Below are 23,661 nucleotides of genomic sequence, written 5' to 3'. Positions count from 1 at the left end.
TGCTAAACTGGGTGATTGCCCGAGCCACACGAGAATTGATCGGCTGCCTCTGTCGCCTTATTTATTTCATAATCAGTTTTATTTCACTTAACGATTGTTTTCTTACTTTCTTCATAGTACTATGAAGTGAAAACTTGTATAAAAGTGAAAATGACTTCACTTCCACGATGCGATTTAATTGTGGCTCAATTTTGTGAAGTTATCATTGCTTTGATAATTTCAGCATTCGTTAAAAAGTTCACGAAATTGAGCCATAATCAAATCTCATCGTGGAAGTGAAGTCATATTCACTTTCAGACAAGTTTTCACTTCATAGTACTATGAAAAAAGTAAGAAAACAATCGTTAAGTGTAAAAAACACTAATAATAAAAAAAATAAAACAAGTGTAAAATAATACGTCTGAACAAAATATTTTAAATTGATTAAAATAATTAGATCATCAACAATAAAATTATTTTTAATATTATTGTAATATATTGTGAAAAATGTTTAAAAAAATTGAAGGGGTCGAACTTTCTGAAATTTTCGATTTTAATTTTTACTTAAATAGCTAATTGGTAACTAGTTCAAATAATTAGAACAAATTTTTTTTCTGAAAGTACAAAACGAAATATCAAGACGAAACAAATGATGTCCAACTTTATATGGATATCGATATTCATTATTATTCTATCAAAGATTTTTTCACGGGTACTTTTCATTGTTTAAACTAAATAATAATCTAAATAAGTTCATCTTTCAATGGTATTTCACGCGAATCTTACCGAAGTTTTTTTTCACGCTCTAAAGTATCTTCCAATTCATCAAGAGTTTGTTCGAGCTTTACTTTAACTTTGTTTAGGTGATTTACTTTGTCTTCAGCTGCTTGAAGTTCTTCAGCCGTTTTTTGATTGACTTCACTTTGGTTTTTCTTTTCTTTATTAAGTTTATTGATAAGTTCATCTTGATGAGCGATTTCATCATTCAAGTTTCTAATCTGATGGTCTTTGGTAGCTTTATCTTGCTCAGATTTCTGAATAGCTAATTCAAGATCTTCAATATCTTTTTTCAATCCTGAAATCTCTTGATCTAATTTTTTTTTATTTTGGAATAAATTATTTCGGGTATCTTCTTCTTGCTGCAACCTCTCCGATACATCCTAAGGAAAGTAAATTTATATTATTTTTAATGAAAATCTTCTGAATCGATGGAAAGTTGGATGGGGACTGCAATATATTTTTTATTTTTTGGTAATGTATAATGGAAACTGTAAGCCTATCTGATAAAACTTTCCAACTGCGCCATGAAATTCATGAGCATAGTGAATAAAATGCGTTAAACGAATTCAATTTGATACTACTTATACTTAAGAAGTTGCACCCACTATTTTTAAAGGCTGAATATTCTATTTTACTGATACATCTCTTACTCAATGCACCCTTACTCTTACTTACGATATGGTGAAATAAAATAAAATCATCCGAATATTTTTTTATGTGTATCATGAATATTAATTAAAATAAGACATATCAATTTAAGGCAAAAGATCTGGTACCATATCAGAGAACTAGAATTCAATCACTCCATGTATTTGTATATCTATTTTTAGTAAACATAGATATACAAATACATGAGTGATCGGGTACTAGTTCTCTAATCGAGTACTGGATCCCTTTATAGATGAAAATAATAATATAAATAATAATTTAAGTCATGTTGTACATGGAGAAAAAAATGAAATATACACTACTCCCAAATATGAAGTGAATATAGGGTAATAGCACCAGTACCCAGCCCTAAACCAGTAGTCAGCCACCTCATGTTAAATTATATCTATATACATTTTGAGCCAATGTTAAAGTATATGACCGGCTGGCTACTGGTTAGGGGCTGGGTACTGGTGCTCTTACCCTATAAATTTTTATAAATTATATTTTCGTTTAAATTTATATATTTCCATGAGATATCATTGTAGAATGAAACTTTGGAAATTATTTTATAGCTTAAAATGACTGTTTTCATTTTTAGTTTTAAAAAAATATTTTGACCCTTTATTAACAGAGAATGAAAGGAAAATAACAAAAAAAATTGATAAAGTCTTTTTTTAATTTCAAGAAAAGCTGCAGGCAGAGGAAATTGTTTTTATATCACCTAGATTGAAAATGCGAATTTCAAATACTTGTTTAGACAGTTTAAATGAGCTAATTTCATGCCAATATGATTTGCAGGACAGAAACCACCGTATTCTTTCCGCAAAATAAGTTTTTCTAAACCTCTCAATGTATGTCCTTCTCATAACCAACCACTTTGACGATTGTGATTGAAAATTCAGCATTATTTTTTGTGGTGCTATTGATCTAAAATTATTTCGTTTTGACTGAATACAGAAATTAGAACTCCTAGTTTCGATGCAGTTAATACGAAAAATATAGTGCATGTAATATAATAAAACATGGTTGGAGGTGGAATTACGATTGATTTTTTGACGAAAATCTTTTTTTATTTATGCTCTTTAATTTGAGCTATGAAAAAGCTCTGTTTGATGGTTGTCGTAATATTATCAACTATTGATTAAAAAATAATGATTTTCACAGTAGAGATCAATATCTTATGAACCGATCGTCCCAAATAATTTAAGAGAACTGTTTTAACAGCTTTAAATATCCTCTTTGATCGAAAAAAAAAATGTCATTGGTAAAATTAATTATTTATGGCTGATAATAATGTTGTTTCATTAAGCTATTTTGAATAGCAATCAAGGTTTTAACTCTAAATTACAGATAAAGAAAAAATCTAAAGATGTCTCTTCCCGGATAACGCATTATGCAATCCAGTATAGGGCAGGGCGGGGCTAGTTGATCATAGGGGCAAGTTGTGCAATCGAAATATCTCGAAAACTAAGCAACTTACAAGAAAAGTTTAAATGGTGAAAAGAAAGGGTTACGGGAGGAGAACACATTGCATGATTATCAATTGTCATCCGGTGCTCAGACTAATTAACAGAAAACTATGTTTTTTTTGCGTCAAAAAAAAAAACAGGTCTTCAGAATTTTTCTCTTATACTCGTATAAAAATACTTTTTCGTGATCAAGTAAGTATTCAAAGATAATTTAATTATTGCTCTTTCGATTATATATGGTAATTTATTTTTAACGATAATCATTTTTTTATAATTGAACTTTTACTTTGTTGCCTCATTGGGGGCTAGTTGAGCATGGCGCGCTCAATGCATTAAATCCGTGCCGAGCGTCGATCTAACCTGTATGTTTGTATACATGCAATTGTGATAGTGACAAAAATTATTTAATAATTTGGGATCATTAATCATCTAGCAATATTTTTGGTCTTGTAATTAGTCATTACTTTGATTTAACATTCATTTACTTGATAATTATTGTTAAATATATCATTTAAAATACGAAAAGTGTAATAATAATCCAAAGATTGGGAAGTTTTAATTTTGTTTGATTATATTTTAAATATTAAAGTTGTAGTAATAATATAAGTACGCAACAATCATAATAAATTAATATTTGCTTGTTAATTACAATTTTATGTTGGATTCATATGATTTTATACAGTCATTCGGTTTATTTTAGCCATTGCACAACTAACCCCATACTATGCTCAACTAGGTCCACGAGTGGGGCACGTTGAGCAATTTGGAGCGCTCGCTCATTTCTGGGAATAACTTGTAAATTTAAACTCGGATCGTTTTTGTGTCACTAGACCATTTAAAGAAGACTAAATTTTGAACCTAACAGCACATGAATTGATTAAATCCGAGGCATCGTCTTAAAGTTATGGAAGATCAAACCAAAAAGTAATCAACTAGCCCCGCCCTGCCCTACGTTCTAAAACTTATACTGGCCTTTTTTTTTATAGGCTTTGATGATCGTTACATAATTTATTGAAATCATTTCGTTAGTTAAAATAATATTGTCAACAAAATTTTTGAAAAATCATGGCTTCTAACTTTTCGAATATTTCATATATTAACTTTTCGGTTTCATTCAAAGTTCACGTAACTCTTTAGCCTGATAATTCCTATTCAATTCTGTTGAAAAACATTAAATTAATCAAGGATAATCGTGAGCATAATGTTAGAAAACTATCCTCATTGATTATTTTCAATTTCTTAAATTCTCGTAGATTAATACAAAACCTGACTTTTTTCGAACTCGAAGAGCTTGAATATATAATAGCACTCAAAGGTATTGTCGAACTTAAAGAGCTTAATCATAAATTGGCAATAATGTTTTTGAGTTCCTTGAGCTCACTTTCGAATAACACCAAAAATTTTTTAAGGCTTACTCCATGTAATAATTAGTAATTAAGCAAAGAAATATTTATAGTGTATGCACTTATTTTTAGATATTCTTTAGCATGTAAACCAACAGCAACGGACATGATTTTTATGACGCCTGTTGGAAAATCACTCAAATCCTTTTTGTAAAAAATTAGAATATTGAACCGTGTTTTAATTTTGAATTCAAGAATACTTAATTATTTTTATCAATATTTGCTACATAATAATTTTGAAATTCATGAGTGTCCAAAGTTATTAGATATTAAGTTTTTTTTTTGTACGGTTCTCTTGCTTTAAAGAAAGCTTACTGTGTTTGACTGCTACTGATTTACTTTTTAGAGTAGTGTTAAAATATTAGAATTCATGTGAAATGAATCGATATTAATTCGTACTCTCTGATCAAAAGATGTGAAGTTTAGAGGAAAAAAAGTTCTGTAACTATTCCAAAACCTATTTTCATAGTGAGAATCTATAAATATCATGTCTGTAAATAATACTTCATCTATAAAAAAATGAGATCGATATCCTAAAGTTTGAATTTTTATTGTTAATAAATTTTCTTCCAGCATTTAAAATTTAAATTATTACATTATTAAAATTATCGATTTAGTTGATCAAAAACTATAAAATTTTTAGTCAAACTGTTTAAAAACTGTGATACGATTTAACTCAACTAATTGTAATTATTAAAAAATGAAATGGAGTTCACGGTACAATCTTGCTGTTCTTTATTTTGTTACCTTAATATTCTATAATCATTTTGATTGGAATTTAAATAGCACAGATCGTATATATTTGCAATCCTAAATTTTAATAAATACTGTCAAATTTTAATAGAGTAGAGTAGAGGGGGGGCTAGTTGATCACTTTTTGGCTTGACCTTTTATAACTTTAAGGAGGGGGGGGGTAAAGGTTAGCATTTTTGAAAAATTGGATTTTTTTTTGTTTTTCTTGTAGTTAAACATTTTAAGAATACAGTCTCCAAATTTGAAGTGGATCAGCCCGGGAAAAACGAATTATATATGGTCATATATAGATCATATATGGTCATATATAGATCATATATGGGACGATACATGGGAATATATAGTTTTCGATTGTTATTGTATATGAATATATATAACTATATATAGGTATATATAGTAATATATGATCATACATAAAAGTGAACATGAAAATTTCATATCTCTCAAATTCTATACATGACCATGTGTAACTTTATTCGGACATATATAACAGTACATGGGAATACATAGTTTTTGATTGTAATTGAATATGAATATAAATAACTATATATATGTATATGTAGTAATATATGGTCATACATAAAAGTGAACATGAAAATTTCATATCTCTCAAATTCTATACACGACCATGTGTAACTTTATTCGGACATATATAACAGTACATGGGAATACATAGTTTTCGATTGTTTCTATGTATGAATATATGTTGCGTGCCAAATGCCAAAAGGGCGTATCACAGCAGATAGATAGGATTCCATGCCAAAAGGGCGTAGAAAAAATTTTTTTTGTCATTCTTTTTAGAATCGCTCAAAACGTAAAGATCTGCAGAAAAAAAATTTTTGACGTACTATCGCCAAAAGGGCGTATATCTTTAGATCTTTGTATCTTTGTACCTAAAGATATACGCCCTTTTGGCTTTGGAAATTTTTTTTTTATTTTTAGGCTTAGAACATGTTTACAAAACGATTGGCACCAAAAACAAAAAAATTATACGCACTTTTGGTTCTTCAAAGCCAAAAGGGCGTATAACTTTTATACGCCCTTTTGGCATTTGGCACGCGATGTAACTATATATAGGTTTTAGGGTGCGTCATATCGTTGCAACATTTTTTTTTTAAGTGCATGTAGAAAAAATCATAGTTCAACACAAAAAAAAAATTTCGCGCAAGAAAAAAAATTCTATGTCGATTACAGACCTAGCACATTGAAAAATTTGATTTTCCCATTTAAATAACACGGGAAAGATTTTTTTATTAGCTTTAAGTATTGTTAACTCATTAAACAAATCAATAGATCGAATGGACTAATCCATATTTTGTAGGAAATTGAACGCTCTACAAAAAAGTTCTCCTATCATTTTTCGAGAAATCCATCTGTTCAAAAGTTATTGGAGCTCGAAGTAAAGTTGGAGATCTTTTTACTTTACCGGCGAAACTATCAGACTTATCACAAAATGTTGTGGGATCTTTTTTGTTCACAAATTTATTCTCTATAAATTATTATAAGTAAAGTTTTTCCGAATTCCGCATCAATTTCTCGTTATTTCCATTTTAATGTCGAGCTCTTAAAATCGATCAGAACCACTTATTTAAGAGCTTGAAATTAAAATGGAAATAACTAGAAAACGATACGGAATTTGAAAAAACTTTATTGACAATAATTTGTAGAGAATAAAATTGTCAACAAAAACGATTCCGCAACATTTTGTGATAAGTCTAATAGTTTGGCCGGAAAAGACATACATAAAAGTGAACATGAAAATTTCTTACATCTCGATATCATACACATCGAATATCAATCAACCAATTTTCACTGTAATAACAATAATCAATCAAGCAATATCATTATATTTTGCTTTTTCGAAAGTGATTATATTCTTTCAATCTTAAGTAGCACAACTAAACTTCGTCGTAACTGTCAATCGCATAGCCTAGTCGTCAAAGCGTCGGTCTCTCGTACAGAAGGTCCCGGGTTCGAATCCTACTGAAGCGGATGCGGTCATTAATAAGTCTAGCGTTTTTCTCTGAATTAAAATTTCCAATTCGATTAGGAATTCAATTATTCGCAGGTCTGATAATCTCTGCGTTGCCAAAATAATTAAAAAAAAAAAAAAGAAAAAAAAAGAAAATTTTTTAATTCAGTTAAAAATTTCTATACATAGTCAGGTCAAGTTATATATAGTCATATCAAGCTATATATGGCCGTATAAAATTATATATTGTTATATATCGCCAATTTCTATATATGGCCATATATGTCGCATTTATATATGGCTATATATAATTCATTTTTCCCGGGAGAGCAAAACTCTGGAAGTTTTTAACTAGTTGGTCTTCTTTAAAACTGTAGCTTCGATAGCTGCGGGCAGTCGGAAAGGAAGTGCGCAGCTGGCGAGCAGATATACAGTTTATTTACTTGGTGATGGTTCTAACCTATATTGTTCTGTTTTGAAAAATTTCTGTGTAAGTTGAAAAAAAAAATTTTCTTTTTTTACTTTTTTAGCATCTAAAACCTTAAACGCATTTTCCTCGAAACTACTTTTTCAAAGTTCGTGAGCACTGTTATTTAAAAACTACATCACCGATTCATTTCAAACTTGGTACACACTTTCTACGTATAAAATACCTTCCCCCAAGGTTAAGTTTTAGAATTTTTTTTTTACATCAAGGGGGTTTCCCGCCTACGAATTGCGCGAATTTTCGTAAAAAATAGCAGTTTTTACTTTGAATGACCACAAAAAATAAAAAAAAAAACAATCAGAGATCGTTGGGGGGGAGGATTTAATAATGCTTTGACTAAATTTCACTGGTTTTTTATTTCAAATAATTTCCAGCTGATATACATTGCTCACCGCAAATCGTCTATTTTAAAAGACGTTCTGGAAAAAGCTCCGTCACTGGCTTGTTTGCGGATACTTTTGCATAAAAAAATTACTTAATCTATACTTAATAATGTTTTGAATCTATACTTAATAATGTTCAAAAGGTTTCAATAAATTAGCTCAATCCATACGCCTAAAAAAAATTCGTAAAAAAAGCGTTTTTTTTTTCACGCTTCAACCTTTACCCCCCCCCCCCCCCCCTCTTAAGACGATGCATCGAATTTAATCAACTCATGTGCTGTTAAGTTCGTAATTTAGTCTCCATCAAAAGGTCTAGACCCAAAAACGAGCCGAGTGTAAATTTACAAGTTATTTCCGGAAATGCGCGAGTGCTCCAAATTGCTCAACGTGCCCCACTAGGCGGGCTAGTTGTGCAATGGCTAAAATAAACGGAATGACTGTATAGAATGATATGAATACAACATAAAATTGTAATTAACAAGCAAATATTTATTTATTATCATTATTGCATACTTATATTATTATTATAACTCTGATATTAAAAATAAAATCAAACAAAATTAAAACTTCCAAATCTTTGAATTATTATTACACTTTTTGTATTTATTATCATATATTTAAAAATAATTATCAAGTAAATAAATATCAAATTAAAGTAGTGACTAATTATGAGACCAAAAATATCGCTAGATGATTAACAATCCCAAATTATTAAATCGTTTTTGTCACTATCACAATTGCATGTATACAATCAGATAGGTTAGACCATCGCTCGGCACGCTTTTAATGCATTCAACGCGCCTTGCTCAATTAGCCCCAAATGAGGCAACAAAGTAGAAGTTAAGTTATAAAAAAATGATAAGAGTTAAAAATAAATTCCCATATATAATCGAAAGAGCAATGATTGAGTTATCTTTGAATACTTATGTGATCACGAAAAAGTATTTTCATGCGAGTATAGGAGAAAAATTCTGAAGACGTTTTTTTTATTTTTTGACGCCAAAAAATAAAAAAAGCGTTCTGTCAATGAGTCTTAACACGGGATGGCAATTGATAATTGCGCAATGTGTTTTCCTCCCGTAACCTTTTCTTTTCACCATCTAAACTTTTCTTGTAAGTTGCTTAGTTTTCGAGATATTTCGATAGTACAACTTGCCCCTATGATCAACTAGCCCCTCCTTACCCTACTCCCAGTTTCCTGTCTATACCCTGATTAAAAAAAATGATTAAAAAGTATTTAAAATGATTTGTTTTTTAATCATTTTAAATACTTTTTAATCCTTCAAATCATTTCTAATCCTGTCTCTTATGGACATTTAACGTGTGAAATCATTTTTAATCATTTTTTTTAATCAGGGTAGTATTAGCTCAGAACATATTGGTGGAGTTAGAGGATTTTTCCATTCAACATAATTATTTTTAGTACATTTCATAAAACAAATATCTTATTTAATGTAATCATTTAAGTATGTTGTAATATTGTGATGGATTCTTTCTCTTATGTTGGTTAGCTTTATTAAATTTCCACTGAAAAAAATGAGATTTCGTTTAACGAAGTTTTTGGTCGATTTTCTAAATCTTCAGTTTTTAGAGATGTATCCTATATGAAATTAATCGTTGTCCGAAAATACAAACTATCTCAAACATATTATACAGTTGAACAGATATTTTTCAAATCAGATGTAACGAGACAAATATTGATTTTCACTTATGGCTAAATACACGTGTGCTAGAATGGACTCATCAAAAGATTTTAATATAAGACGAATTTAAAAAATTACTTTGCTAAAAATATTTCATTAAACCCGATGGATTCTCAAAAAAAAAATCTTACAAAGACAATAAGAATAAATAATCTCTATGAGATCTTATATGGGCTTCATAGATATACGTATGAGAATTTATCTTTTTGTTTAAGCAGGGTAGTGTCAAGTTACGGATTCCAGTAATTATAATACTTAGAACATCAGTCATCTACGGATGCCTATAAAATGAGATCTTATTTAAGCTACTGAGAAAAAAAAATGTATACATACCAACAGCTGAGATTCTAAATCCATTTTCTGTGCCGCAAGTTTTATTGCTCTTTCCTGATATTCAGTTAAAGAACCTTTTTCACCATCAAGTTGACGAAGAAGATCAGTTTTCTCAGTAAGGAGTTTTGAATTTAGAACTTCTAGCTCTTTCCGCATTTTTTCTTCACGTTCAAAATTCTCTTGTGCTATTCGAGCCCTTTCTTGCAATTCCTGAAAATATTTATTGGTTATTTTCTTATTATCCTTCATTTCAGAAGGAACAATAAAACAATCTTCTATTTTATCAGAATCCATAATTTTATTTGAGTTTAATATTGTGATATAATTTTTAATTCCGTATGTAAATGACAATTTAATGACAAATTAATTGAGTCTAATTGATTCCGATGCGAGGTTAGGATGAATATATGGACTCTGCATTAACTCGATTTATTCTCAAAGTAGTCGTAGAAATATAATCTTATTCATAACTAATACTCGACTAACTTAATACTAACCATTCCACTCTAAAACTAACGGATCGAGGTTGCTTCCCTTTTTCTTTCTCCATAAGTTAGTAAAAATATCACCCCACTACAATTTTGTCGTAATATTAGATGATTTAATCTTATATAAATATTTATATCTCATAGTTACACTGGTAAAGGTTAATTTTAGAGCATATGAATTGATATAAATAGCTTGAGGTGGTTTTAGTATCATTTTACCTATTTCCTAAGAAATTCAGAAATTGTCAAATAATATTTACTTTACTTTTTTTGATATTATTTTCTTATGGTTGTATATTTTATTTAAATTTAAATACTGTTATTGTGAACTGAAATGCAGATGTGACTGAAAAACAAGTCTGAGTAAGTATGTGTACTTTTGATCTATGTACACAAATATGATGATAGTGTTGCTAACAAATTTTAATGTCAAGACAAAAGAATGTATACGGTAAAAATCGTTCGATTTTCGATCACCAAACATCATGTTCCTAAGGGTTAACTCCTAACAGCCCGGTAGTCCTAACAACCCTAGGTAATAAATAAATACCTGAGAAAAGTCGTTGCCGATTTATATAAATATCCTGATGATACGCTTTGCTGCAAGATGTATAGGATAGTAGTTTTTATTGCCATATTTCGGAAATATGAATAATAATTTTTAGTATAATATGAACAATCACAATAAGTTCTATTGCATTTTCAAGTCTGTTTCGGTTATCATAGCAGTGTATTTTATTAGTTATTTGAGTGCGAATAAAGTTCAAAATTAATTAAACTATCGTTTTGGAGCTAGAGCATCAGCTGATTTCATTACATTGAAAACAATAAAAATAAATTGATAAAACTCTACAAGGAAATATCATAACCGATTGTAAGCACGAAACCATCGCGCATTCTACTATTAGTATGGAACCATACATATAATCTAAATGTGATTTAAGTTCTTATTACCCTAAAAATAGCGTATGAAGGAGTGAATCACTATCCGAGTCAAAAAAATAACTTGATTTTGACTTATTCGACTTAAATTTGACTTAGTTAACTTGATTTAGGCTTCACTTACTTTTTTAACTTCCTACTAAGAAAATTGAAAATTTTCAAAAATTCGGGAAGTTATTGGGTTCAACCGTCGCAATCGGTCAATTCGTTTGAGAGATATCGTTGGAGAAAAAATGATAAATAACATTTTTTTTCGAAAACAACGGCATCCAAAAGTATTCACACCGATAATTTCGAGTTTAAGGAGCTCGAAAATAGCGGGAAGTTTTAGGGCTGGCCCACAGGGTCAACCCATAGACCGATTTTTTAATTTCAATACGACTTTTATAACTTGAATATTCACGTCAAATTAAAGTCACGTTGATTTGAATTTGATTTCAACAACTTAAATTTAAGTCAACTAAGTCTAACTTGGCTTGAATTTAACTTAGTTGGTGTCAATCGATACTAAGTAAGACAACTTAGTCAAATGCAAGTCGAAACGAAATGAGTTTTTATGACCCTGAAGTTAGCCGACACCCGCCATTTTGAAAATAAAAAATCTTATAACTTTAGAAAAAAATAAAAAATTCTAATTTAAAAAAAAATGCTCGTGTAGATTTTTCAATTTTCTAGAAGAGTATTTTTTTAAAGAGATTAAGAAATAAAAACTCGAGGTAAAATTTGAAATTAAATTTTAAGATTACTTATTTTTTGTTTAAAAATTTTTACAAACCTCATTGCTTTTTGATTTTTATATACAATTTTTCGAAATCATGACAAGTAGTTTTTTATTTTTCCGTTTACCGCTATTTTTAACCGTTACCGGCTATTTATAAATTAAATATCTTGTAATTTAAAAAAAAACAAAATTTTTTAATTTTAAAAAAATACTCGTGTAGATTTTTTAATTTTCTAAACGGTTATTTTTTTTGAAAGATCAAAAATACTCGAATTGTTATTTAAAAAAAATAATTCATAAATTTATAAGTAATTAAAAGCTAATTCGTTTTTAAAGTTTTTGGAACTTAAGCTCAAATTTGTATTAAATTTCGAGATCTTTTTAATTTTTCAGCGAAGCTATCAGACTTATCACAAAATGGGATCGGCCTCCACTCATAGTCATAAATACGGGAGCCTCCGACTGTAACTTTTAAAAAAGAATTAGCTTTTAATTAATTATAAATTTATGAATTTTTATTTAAAATAAGAATTCGTCATTTTTGATCTTTCACAAAAAATACACGTTTAGAAAATTAAAAAATCTAGACGATTATTTTTTCAAGATTCAAAAATTGTTGTTTTTTTTTTTCAATTACAAGATATTTTATTTAAAAATAGCCGGTAACGGTTAAAAATAGCGGTGAACGGAAAAATAAAAAAATTCTCGTCCAGATTCCGAAAAATTGTATATAAAAATCAAAAAGTAATGAGGCTTGTAAAAATTTCTAAACTAAAAATCAGGAATCTTAAAATTCAATTTCAAATGATACTTCGAGTTTTTATTTTCTAATCTTCTTAAAAAAATACTCGTCTAGAAAATTGAATAATCTACACGAGCATTTTTTAAAATTTATAAATTTTTTTTTTTAAAATGGCGGCTGTCGGCTAACTTCAGGGTCATGAGTTTTTATATCTTAAAATGTGTTTTTCATTGATTGAAGAAAGAAATTAAATTTGACTTGCATTTGTTTTGCTAGACTTGCTTTATTTTCAATTTTTAAAACTACACCAAAATCAAGTTATTTTTTTGACCCGGGCGTTTCAAGATGATATTTTAACTTTTCAAGGTCTACCATACTTATAAACTGTAACTTCGAATTAGCCTAGTTCTTTAGCATAAAAAAATAATTTCAACAAGAGCTGTGTTCGAAATAGAAAAAAATGTTTCAAGCTAAAAGTGAGCGTCCTAGTAGCAGATTATTTTTTGAATTCTTCGGTAGTTCGATTTTTCAGTACATCACTTGTATTTAATATTCACAAAAAACAATTTACTATTAATAATATACTAATAACTCAAAGATATCCATACCCTTAATTGTTATTAATATAAATTGAGACGTTATTTTTTGTAATCGTGCAATAAATCATTTATTATTAAAAAATTTATTGTTGAATTTAAAAATTTCACATTTTTTTCGATCATGGTTACCATTTTTAACTAGTGGTTCCTTTTTCATTTCTTTTTCTTCACTTATCGTAAACAATCCGATGATAATCTTTCTCAACATAAAAATGTAGGACCTGGAAGCTAATTTTATCATTTTGAAATAATAATTTGAAGTACAGGTCATCATATTCTAAAATGATAAGTTCAGCTTCCTTGTCCTCAAGTAAAATTTGGAGTGCAAAATTACTTTTTTAATTTTGATTCAGATAATAATCTAAAAGTATTGACCGATTACACTCTAAAGCAAAGTGTGTTACAAGTGTATTATTTTAACTTACATATATGTTCCACGTTTAAGGCTATAAATAAAAATATATTTTTTTGTAGTCACTTAAAAGGGGTCATTCAATAAACACGTTCGCACTTATAGGAGAGAAGAGGGTGTCGCTTACTGTGACAAGATGTGACAAAGAAGGTTGGGGAGTCTAAGGAATCGTGACGTTCGCAGCTCATATAGATAGAAAGTCATTCGTTTTATATTTGTAAATATATAAATATTTCTATGCATATATGTCGGTCATAATGGGAGGGAGAACTACCATTTGTGACACAATATTGATAGTAGGATCGCAGAAAATTTGACATAGCGTGAAAGGAGAGGGGGAGGGAAGGGGGGTCTAAAAAGGTAAAATTTTGCCTGACGCATTTTATGAACAGCCCCAAACACGTTTCACGGTATGTTAAATATCTATAGATTGCGTATGTAATTTTAATGTAATTTGGCAAGTGTGTTAATTTTAACTACATACTTGGTTTTAGAGAGTACTTTGATTCTACATGAATGTTTGAGACCAGTATGTTTCGTTTTTTCAAACTTTTTGAATGTGTAACGCATAAAATGTTAGATATTATAATTTGGTAGTACAATAGAGAACTATTTTAAATGCTTACCGCTAGTTCGTCTTCAATTCGAGTCGCATTAAGCAAAGGCTTAATTTTTTGCCACAATTTCCACCACGGCCATGTACGAAGTTTGAGATATCTACGGAGATTACGTTGAACAACTTGAAGAGCAAGACGCTGTTCTTGTAACTTTTTGAAGTCTTTACGTGCTAGATAACCACGCATATAAGCTTGCATCCAAGATACAATTTTACTGAGGCGTTCATCACGTAGCTCCTCCATTTGACCTAATACTCCAGCACGGAAAAATACCTATAGAAATGATTAATTTCGAAATTTTAACATGTATTTAGATATATTATAGAATGTACCTATCAGTATAGTAATAATCTCTTAAATATTTTTTTCAAATATGACTTAAAAAAGAATCGATTTTACTGAATACAGTTGAAAAATACCAGTTTCCACATTGATTATATTAAGAGGTCATTATTTATTGTCCATTTTATTTTATTCACATACCAGCTCAGCTTTACGTTATAAGGAGAGAATTTTTCGGTAAAATTTAAGATTAAAATGTATATAATAATTTAATTGCTTCACTCCACATAGAAATGGTTACTTTTTATTTTCGTCCTGTGTAGCATATAAATGAAGTGATTGGAGTATCTATATCAACCGAGCGTGTATTAAACTACCATTAAACCATCATTAAACCAGATTAACGAAAAACTTTAAAAATCTCAATGCTATCAAAGCACTGTACATTGCTATTGTATGTTTCAAACTCGAATACGCAGCAGTTGTTTGGACACTGATACACAAGAAACACATCGTTCAAAATTTAATGCCAAATAAGATGTGTTCATTTATTTTTTGGAAAAAAAATTTCTTCATAGTTTTCAAAGGAAAATATTATTTAAAAAAAACTTTTTTCTGTGTTATTTAAATGCAAAAACTTAAGGTTTGATGAGGAACCTCTCAACATTAAAATTTAGAGTTCTTCTTCTAACAGGATCTTTTTTTGGACATATCCTACCATATTTTGGGTGGAGAGCCCGAAAGAAAAAAAATATCGATTTTTTTTTGACATACTCTAATATATACATATATGTCTGGCTATTTGACAAACTGGTTTTTGTAAGAAACGTGAATTTTGAAGCTAGAAAATACTGTAAGTAAGATTAAGTTTGTCGAAAACTGGTATTTTCAACGACCGTTACAATTTCAGAAACTATTTGATTATTACTCATTATTGGTAAGTACATTGAAATAAAGTAATTCGATTCCCATAACAGAAAAAAAAAATTAATCCCAAATCAACTATTAGCAAAAACAAATTTTGATTAGAATAACTTATTTTATATGATTATTATTTATAGTATAAGACCTTTAGTACTGTTAAATTTATATATATTCTTAACAAAAGAAACAGTGTAAGTTTAAAATTTTTAGTAAAAGTTTTTTTGAAGTTATAAAGAAATAAATCAACCAAAATTCATCATTTTTTTGTGTGTTTCAAAGCCAAGGTTGTTTATACCTTGGTAGTTCCCAATCGGAACTGATCTCGTTCTAGAGATATTGTATCTAAGATGAGTTCAGTTGCTTTTTTCGGATCCATTCCGTTTTTAACAGCTTTCGCACAAAGAATTTTGTATCTGTTTAGAAAAAAATCACACAAAAAAAAAATATTAAATGCACAGAGTATCACATATCTGTTGATTAATAACTACAATAAAATATAATCCCAATCGATGGTATTTAGTTTAGTCGTATTAAGCATAATGAATCATTTACATAATGTATAAAATAGGTTCTTTAAAAACTCTTCCAAAAGTTTTTTATTAGTGAATTATACCACCGAATCGATATTCAAAGTGTAGATTGAACCTAATTAGCGTTGAAGACGTAAGTCGCTCCTTCAAAGACTTAGATAATTATCAAAACATATCAAATCTACTTGACGTACTGTAAACGTGAATAAGGCACAAGTGAGTCTAAAACGCAAACGCAGAAAAAAATTGTGGATGTTTCCAGGACAATTTTGTAGTAAAACATTGTAATAGCAAATACTTTAATGTGTAGTAAAGGGTACTGCATATATAGTATCGAAGACTGAATATTGTAGAAAACATTGATGACTGTTGTTTGCGTTACCACACGTGTGTTGGCAGTTATTTCAAGTTGAAGCTGGCGTTTTGTAACTCCAACTCGTAGTATTCTCAGCTACTACAATTTCTGCTGTAGCAACTACAATTTTTTTTCTTGAATAGAATCGATTTAGGCTTTAGGAAAGAAAAAAAATTATTTTGAGAACATATTATTGCTAAAAAGTATTGTCGAAAAGCTCGAAGTCTTTGAATGAAAATTTTTTGCAAATGTAAAAAAATATAAAGGAAATTTTACACGAAAACACTCTAGATGATCAGTTCCTCTAAATTTTTTTAAAGTTGCTAAGAAGCTTCATTCTTGGATTTCTATTTTCTAGACATTTTTTGATAGCAATAAAATACTTTTGGAATAATCGGACTACTTTGCTTTAAGTCTAGATAGGTGCTATCCACGTTTGAAGCTTCTGTAAGATTTATTATGTCTTCAGTTTGTTGACTAGATTTAATAAAAGTCTTACTGATTATTTAAATCTTTGGAGGACCAGTTTACGTTTACAATGTCGTTGGTTTAATCTGCCATTGAAATTTCAAGTCGTGTAGCACTTAATACATTAGTATCGATTTCAAATAGGATGTATGAAAGAAGACCTCTAGCTTATATTAACCTACCACTTTGTTATCTACAAAACCTTGTCGAGATCATATTTATCTTTATTAAGAATTGAAATATTGATTTTGACATAATAATTTTAGTTTTAGCATAATTATTACATACTTTATGCTTATATTTTGTATATGATTTTATAAAAATCATACATCAGAAGTCTTCCGTAAAATCATACAGAACTCTATATGATTCTTTTATTACTTTTACATGACTTTGACATGAATTATTGAACTCTAAACAAAGCATGCATAATGAATGTGAGAAAATTACAAGAATCTTACATCACGATATATGTCTCTTATAAGATCTTACAAAAATGTTTTATTTTTGTATGATTTTCACATGGGTTTTTGAATCCTAACTTAGATATATCAGATTTATGTACGATACAAGTATCCTACACTTACATATATATCTCTTATAAGATTTTTCATGATTAAAATTTTGTTTTTGTACGTATTTTATATGAATTTTTTTGTTCCTGATTCAAGCATACAAAATTCATGTATGAAACTTATAAGACACTTATATCGTCATGTATACTTCTTGTGAGAACGTACAAGATCTTACAAGATCTTACATAAGGACTTTATAAAAATTAGCGAGCAGGATGAGAATAACTTCAATTTTGTTCAGCTATATTTTATTTTATAGTCTGTTGCCATATAACGTGATTTATAACATATAGTCTAAGCCAGCGCTTGAAAAGGAAAGATGAGTATACCTACAAATAAACCCGTTTTTTAAGTCAGCTTATTATTCTACATATCTAATCATGTTAAAAATGTTTGTGTAAGGATGTATAGATGTGTATTTTGAAATGATTGTTTTAAAACCTAATAAGTCCGCTGGTTTTGTTTAAATGGTTTCAATCAATTTAATCATCGTAATTGAATCCACACTATTTTTTATAAGTTTCATGTTAGCATTTAGATGATAATAATTTTGTTTTAAAAAGAAATTAATAAAAGTGATGTTTTTTAGATAATTATAATGCAAGGTGAGTTGTAAAGCAACATTTGGCTAATAGTCAAGCATAAAATCGTCTGAGTCTTATGCACGACATGCCTTCGTATGTCCAAGACGATATTGATCGGCATCAAGTCCAGAAGCTTCCAAAATTGCTGCACCAGCCTTCTTTGGGTCTCCACCTACTTGGTCGACTGCTTGTGGGGCTAATATCTTGTACCTAAAGCAAGACGTCACATGCAAATCGAAAGGTAACTTATTAGTATTTGTGATCACTACTGGCTTGTATGTATGTATATAAAGCCCAAAATATCGTCTACGATTCCTGTTCAATTATAAGAGATAGAAAAATATTTTGTCTATACGATGAAAGAATTTTTCACAAAAACTAATAATTATTTAATGATATTAAATGATTTTATGTATTATGTGATGATATTTCTCGGAGACTAACTTGAAACATGAGTATATTCTTACAAGGGGCGTGCTGGAGATAAAAGAATAAGAAATTACTATAGGTACATTATAGCATTTTAAATGTTGACTGGAAAAAATATTTTCAGTGCAGGGACATAATCAGTCAAGGGAAACAACCATTTCAACTGATAAACATTCATTAATAATCGAATATTCATGACTAGCCTTTGTATGTCCGATTCTGTAGAGGTCTGGATCAAGACCACAGTCATCAAAACATTTTTGTGCTGCTTTTTTTGGATCGGTTTCTTGAGTCATTGCCACCGGTGATAAAATCATGTAACTATATTCAGAGGAAAAAAAAACCATCTAATTTTGATCTTTCTTCATTAATATAAAAAAATCTATATATTCCGATTAGTATTTCCGAATGAAGCAGTATCGAACCTAAAATTATAATCTTTTACCATGATTTTTTAAATAATTTGTTCTGTAAGGCTATAAATCTTCTATTATCGAGTTGTAAACCTATTAAAAGTAACTAACATATAAGCAAAGTATTTCTGGAAATGTAAAAAACACAATTAATACATTAGCGAAGAATTTGATACCACGGAAATATCATTCTTCAATTTTAGTGAAAATTGATTCATTCAATTGATAGTACATATGCCACCTGTTGCTTTTGTGCCCAAGCTGAAAATTTCGTGGTCCACAGTTATCGTTAATTTAGTAAAAAAAACTGACGGACTCCAGTTTATTTATTTTTAGGCGAGAGTAGAGCATACCTACGCTCGCCCTTAAGGCATGCAAAAAAAAACTCTGAAAATATTTCTGTAATTTTTATAATATTTTAGATATTTCATCTTAAAGTCCGGATACGCAGTCATACTACCACTACCGTGCTCTGCGCATGCAAAGCAGTCTAGTAGGTAATCATGTGAATGCGCCATATTATATGACACATTTACCTGTCTTTTTTTCATACAACTTTTTTTTTTATTTTAACTTATAAAAATCATCAAATTATTTACAAAAATATATAATTAAATATTTTTGTTTTAGTTTATAAGATTTCATTCTCATTTTGTACCATTTATACCTTTTTCTGTAATCTGATATGGAAAAAAAGTGCAGTGATCCATATTTGCCGCTATCACATAAACATTATTGATATTGATACTTATGAAAAAATCTTTAAGCTTAGTAGTTAACAATATTTCTCGTTACTTTACATTATTAATAATAAAACTAATATTTTTTATAGTCAATTAACTGTTATTAACCCTTCGTTAGTTGCCTAATAAGTCTGGCGTCTCCTTTTTTAAATTAAAATTTTTTTTCATAGTTAATTTAAACGAACTTGGGAATACATTCAATGCTTCAGCTCAAATTTTAACAACAACGCCTTCAATTCAAGAATAAAGCTTTCCATCGGATAATAATGGTTCGGAAAAACGACTTGACCTACGAAGGGTTAATGTCTAAAAATATTGTAATATTTCCGCTAATCTCTAAATTGATACCGGGCTGTAAATGCACAAGCTGCAATAGAAAATATAAATGTAAGGCTGCAAATATTCCTTGCTGCAGTTTTTTTGTCAATGTCACATAACAGAAAAGTGTAAAAATGTTATGAAATAAGTATAAAATCTTATAAAATAAATAAAGTAATTTATGACATATTTTTGTAAATAATCTTATAATATTCGTAATGTCAATTTTAACACAAAATATATTGAAGATTATAAAAAGTACAGAAATATTTCTACGACGTTTTCTTTATTAAACTAATAAACGAAATAATAATTTCCAGGATTTTTTAGCTATCGGTAATTGATAATACTCAGGTTTAAATAGTTAATTTTTTATAACAAAAAAACTAACAATTTTCATAACAAATAAATTACGAATTCGGAATCCTCATCCCAAAAAATATACAAAACTATCATTCGATTTCGTCAGCCCTAAAATTTCTAACTTTGAGACAAAAGCAATGCCTGACGGATGGACTATGGGTATTAGTTTTTTCAAGAAATATTTTTTATTTCATGGGAATCCCTAAAGTCATAAGTTGAAATTTCAAAAAGAAACTTCTGAGGGATTAAAAGCGTTTTCGAGGCCATTTAATATTTCTCATTTAATGATATTCTTACCGTTTAAACATTGGAGGGTATTTTTTATCTCTTACATTTAATTTTTTTTTCTCTCATGAATATTAATAATTATATGATCAATTATTATTCATTTTTTATCTATAATTGTACATCTACTTGGTATAAGAAAGGCACCAAAATAAAATATAAATTAAAGCTACATTTTAATTGTAACGTGAGTGTTGGAAGTGTGCATGTTTGAATTTTTCCACTTTTCATTTTTCTTTCACAACTTTTAAAATCATAAATTTATTCTATGTTGAAAAATTCGAAAAGTGTGTAAATAACTTATTGTTTCTACGTCTTGAGCTCTGTTTTTATTTTGGGAGTACTCCGTTCCCCCCCCCCCAGCATACATAAACGTCATAACCAATTGTTATTTTCTGAGCCTGCTTGGTTATTTATGATGGATCATGGCAAAATTTTTTGAAAATTCTACTATAAGAACGAACGCAATACCTTGATTTCTGAAAAATCTACTAAAAACGTTAACTTAAAACATCAAAAAGTTTTGTTTTTACTAATATGAATATTTCCCTTTCTTAAGAAAACCGTTTCTTATCTTCACTCTGGTACCCTGCTTATGTTTTCTTAATTGGGAGAAACTTCATTGAATGGAAACTATTAAATGGCCCCGAAAAATTATTTTTTCCTTTAGGAGTTTCATTTTTCAGTGTGGCAACTAACGATTTATCGGGTATCTGTGAAATAAAAAATTTCTTGGGGAAACAGCGAGTACCCTATGGATACAGAAATATTCATAAAAACAATTATTTACCGAAGTTTAAAGTCGGGATACATCATCCTATTTGGAAATCCTTTGCGACAAATACGAATGCCTTCAAGCACACCATTACAAGTTAGCTGATGCATTACAAGATGCGAATCAATAACTCCCGGTTGTTTCAGTTCATTGGGAATAATACAACGAACAAAGTGTGGTTGGGTTGCTCTTAGAGTTGTCATGAGATTATTCAGCTGTTCCTTATAGGATGATGATACAGTAGAGAATCCACCTCCTTTTTTACCACGTCCACCCTTTGCATCTTTCCCTCCATCACCAGACTGACCTGGGTGGTCAGCAAAAATTTCTACCAGGAGTTTATTAGTTGACTTTTTAAATTGATCAACTACAGTGTCGTTTAAAGGGTCTTTGTTCTTTTCTAGCCATCCAGTAATATTGTATGGAACCTAAAAATTTATTCGTTCTCCATGCTCAATAAATTGATTAGAAATTAAGTATTCTTTTTAAAACTTACATTGCCGGCGTAGTGACCAATAGCGAAATGAGCTGCCTGTTGACCAGGCTTAGGTGGTTTTGGTTTTAAAAAGTTCGGACTTTTGCCAAGGTGATTATTATTAAGTTTTTCTTCAAACGTCTTATCTGTAGCTTTAGGAAACATAGATTCTTCTTCAAGAATGGAAAGAATCCCCATAGGCTGCGTAATTAAAACAAAACATAATTTTTGATTAATTGAATTACATATATATATTATGCCTGCATTAAAAATGATATGTTCAATTTCGCTCACGCAAATCATTCGAAGTAATAAATTTTTTGAATGCAAAGCTTTTAACGTGAGATCAATTTAAATAGATGAAGTCATTTTGAGGGATTGCAATGAAATGATAATATATTATTTTTTTGTTCTATGCGAAGATAAAAGAAGAATTTATTCTATATAGTTAAATTTAATCTAATTTTACAAGGATTTATTTTGTAATTATAAAAAAACATCATATAAATAATGTTTAAATGTATTAAAAGCACAGTTTACAATTAAAAATCATCTTGCAAGCGTGTGTTCAATGCAAATATTTTTTCAGCTCAACCACATTTCACTATTGATAGTTTTACCTTTTTGACAAGATTGACAGTCTGTTGTAAATTCAAATGAAAATCAATAAAATTCCACAACTCTCTCTTCGGTATTCTTCTTGTTCAAGAATGGACATGAAGTGATTAAAATATGGTAGTCATTGTTCATTCACAAAATAATGCAAAGTTGCTCGAAGCTGTAAAGCTGCAGTTCATCCAAAATTTCATTCAAGATATCATTCAAATCCATATGAGAAAAAATAAACAATAGATACACCAAAATGCTAAAGGAAAACTTCTTTTCGTGCTTTTTAATAAGATAAATTAAAAAAAATTATGATTATGAATTTAAAAAAAAAAAAAACACATTTTTCATATCTTCTCTTTGTTGAAAAATTAATCATTTTTTTTTTTATTTAAGGCAGTTATTATGGATTAATTGATCGAAGAATAGTTATAATTAGCGAAAAAAATCAGTGATATACAGACTGATATAAAAAAATAAATTTCATTAAATATTGGACGGTTTTGTTAACACCTGGAATTTACAATTTTTGAAATATTATGAAGTATGTTAAATATTCATCGTTAAAATAATGGAAATATATAACCCGTTTCATGATTTAAAATTATAATGAAATAACAAGACATCAAACTAACATTGTTATTTCGATGCAATTTTGTTAGTTAATAATGATGTAGAGTCACACTTTATTGCAAGAGCAGGCATGCTTAGATTGTTGTTTTTTTTTTGTGAGTTCTAAGTAGGCAGACCGTTTGTGCTACAGTTAGAAACTCGTACTAGAGTTCTTAAAATACCTTCTCAATTAAGTCAATAGTTTGTTGAAGGTCCATGCCAAAGTCAATGAATGTCCATTCAATACCCTCACGCTGATATTCTTCTTGTTCAAGAATGAACATATGATGATTGAAGAACTGTTGCAATTTCTCGTTGGTAAAATTGATGCAAAGTTGTTCAAAGCTGTTGAACTGTGAGTGCAGGATTATGAAAATAACGCAAGATTGTCGTCAATCAACTGTTTCATCTCGAATCGTTACGAAATTAAAGTACAAAAATTAATGACATTTACTGGGCGGAAAGCAAAAAAAAGTCACAGTCTGCAACA

At 29.2% G+C, this 23,661-nt stretch overlaps 1 protein-coding gene across 27 annotated transcripts in view; it reads right to left on the bottom strand.

Moving 5' to 3' along the window:
• The window catches only part of LOC130670096 (myosin heavy chain, muscle), a 104,876-nt gene that overhangs the window by 29,487 nt on the left and 51,728 nt on the right, over positions 1 to 23,661 (bottom strand). For 9 of the 27 annotated variants that reach the window (XM_057473297.1, XM_057473270.1, XM_057473272.1 and 6 more), the window contains exons 12-17: positions 21,975 to 22,154; positions 21,494 to 21,906; positions 18,242 to 18,362; positions 14,444 to 14,707; positions 9,914 to 10,123; positions 766 to 1,139 (exon numbers count right to left, since the gene is read on the bottom strand). In XM_057473297.1, the coding sequence (XP_057329280.1) occupies positions 766 to 1,139; positions 9,914 to 10,123; positions 14,444 to 14,707; positions 18,242 to 18,362; positions 21,494 to 21,906; positions 21,975 to 22,154 (1,562 nt within the window). Of the gene's footprint in view, positions 1 to 765; positions 1,140 to 9,913; positions 10,124 to 14,443; positions 14,708 to 15,935; positions 16,054 to 18,241; positions 18,363 to 18,784; positions 18,903 to 21,493; positions 21,907 to 21,974; positions 22,155 to 23,353; positions 23,525 to 23,661 lie in introns of all 27 variants that reach the window. The other 18 variants (XM_057473286.1, XM_057473279.1, XM_057473280.1 and 15 more) reach the window with 5 other exon arrangements.

Source organism: Microplitis mediator, chromosome 6, assembly GCF_029852145.1.
Source record: "Microplitis mediator isolate UGA2020A chromosome 6, iyMicMedi2.1, whole genome shotgun sequence".
Lineage (NCBI taxonomy): Eukaryota > Metazoa > Arthropoda > Insecta > Hymenoptera > Braconidae > Microplitis > Microplitis mediator.
The sequence above is the reverse complement of the archived record's forward strand: the minus strand, read 5'-3'. Positions and strand labels throughout refer to the sequence as shown.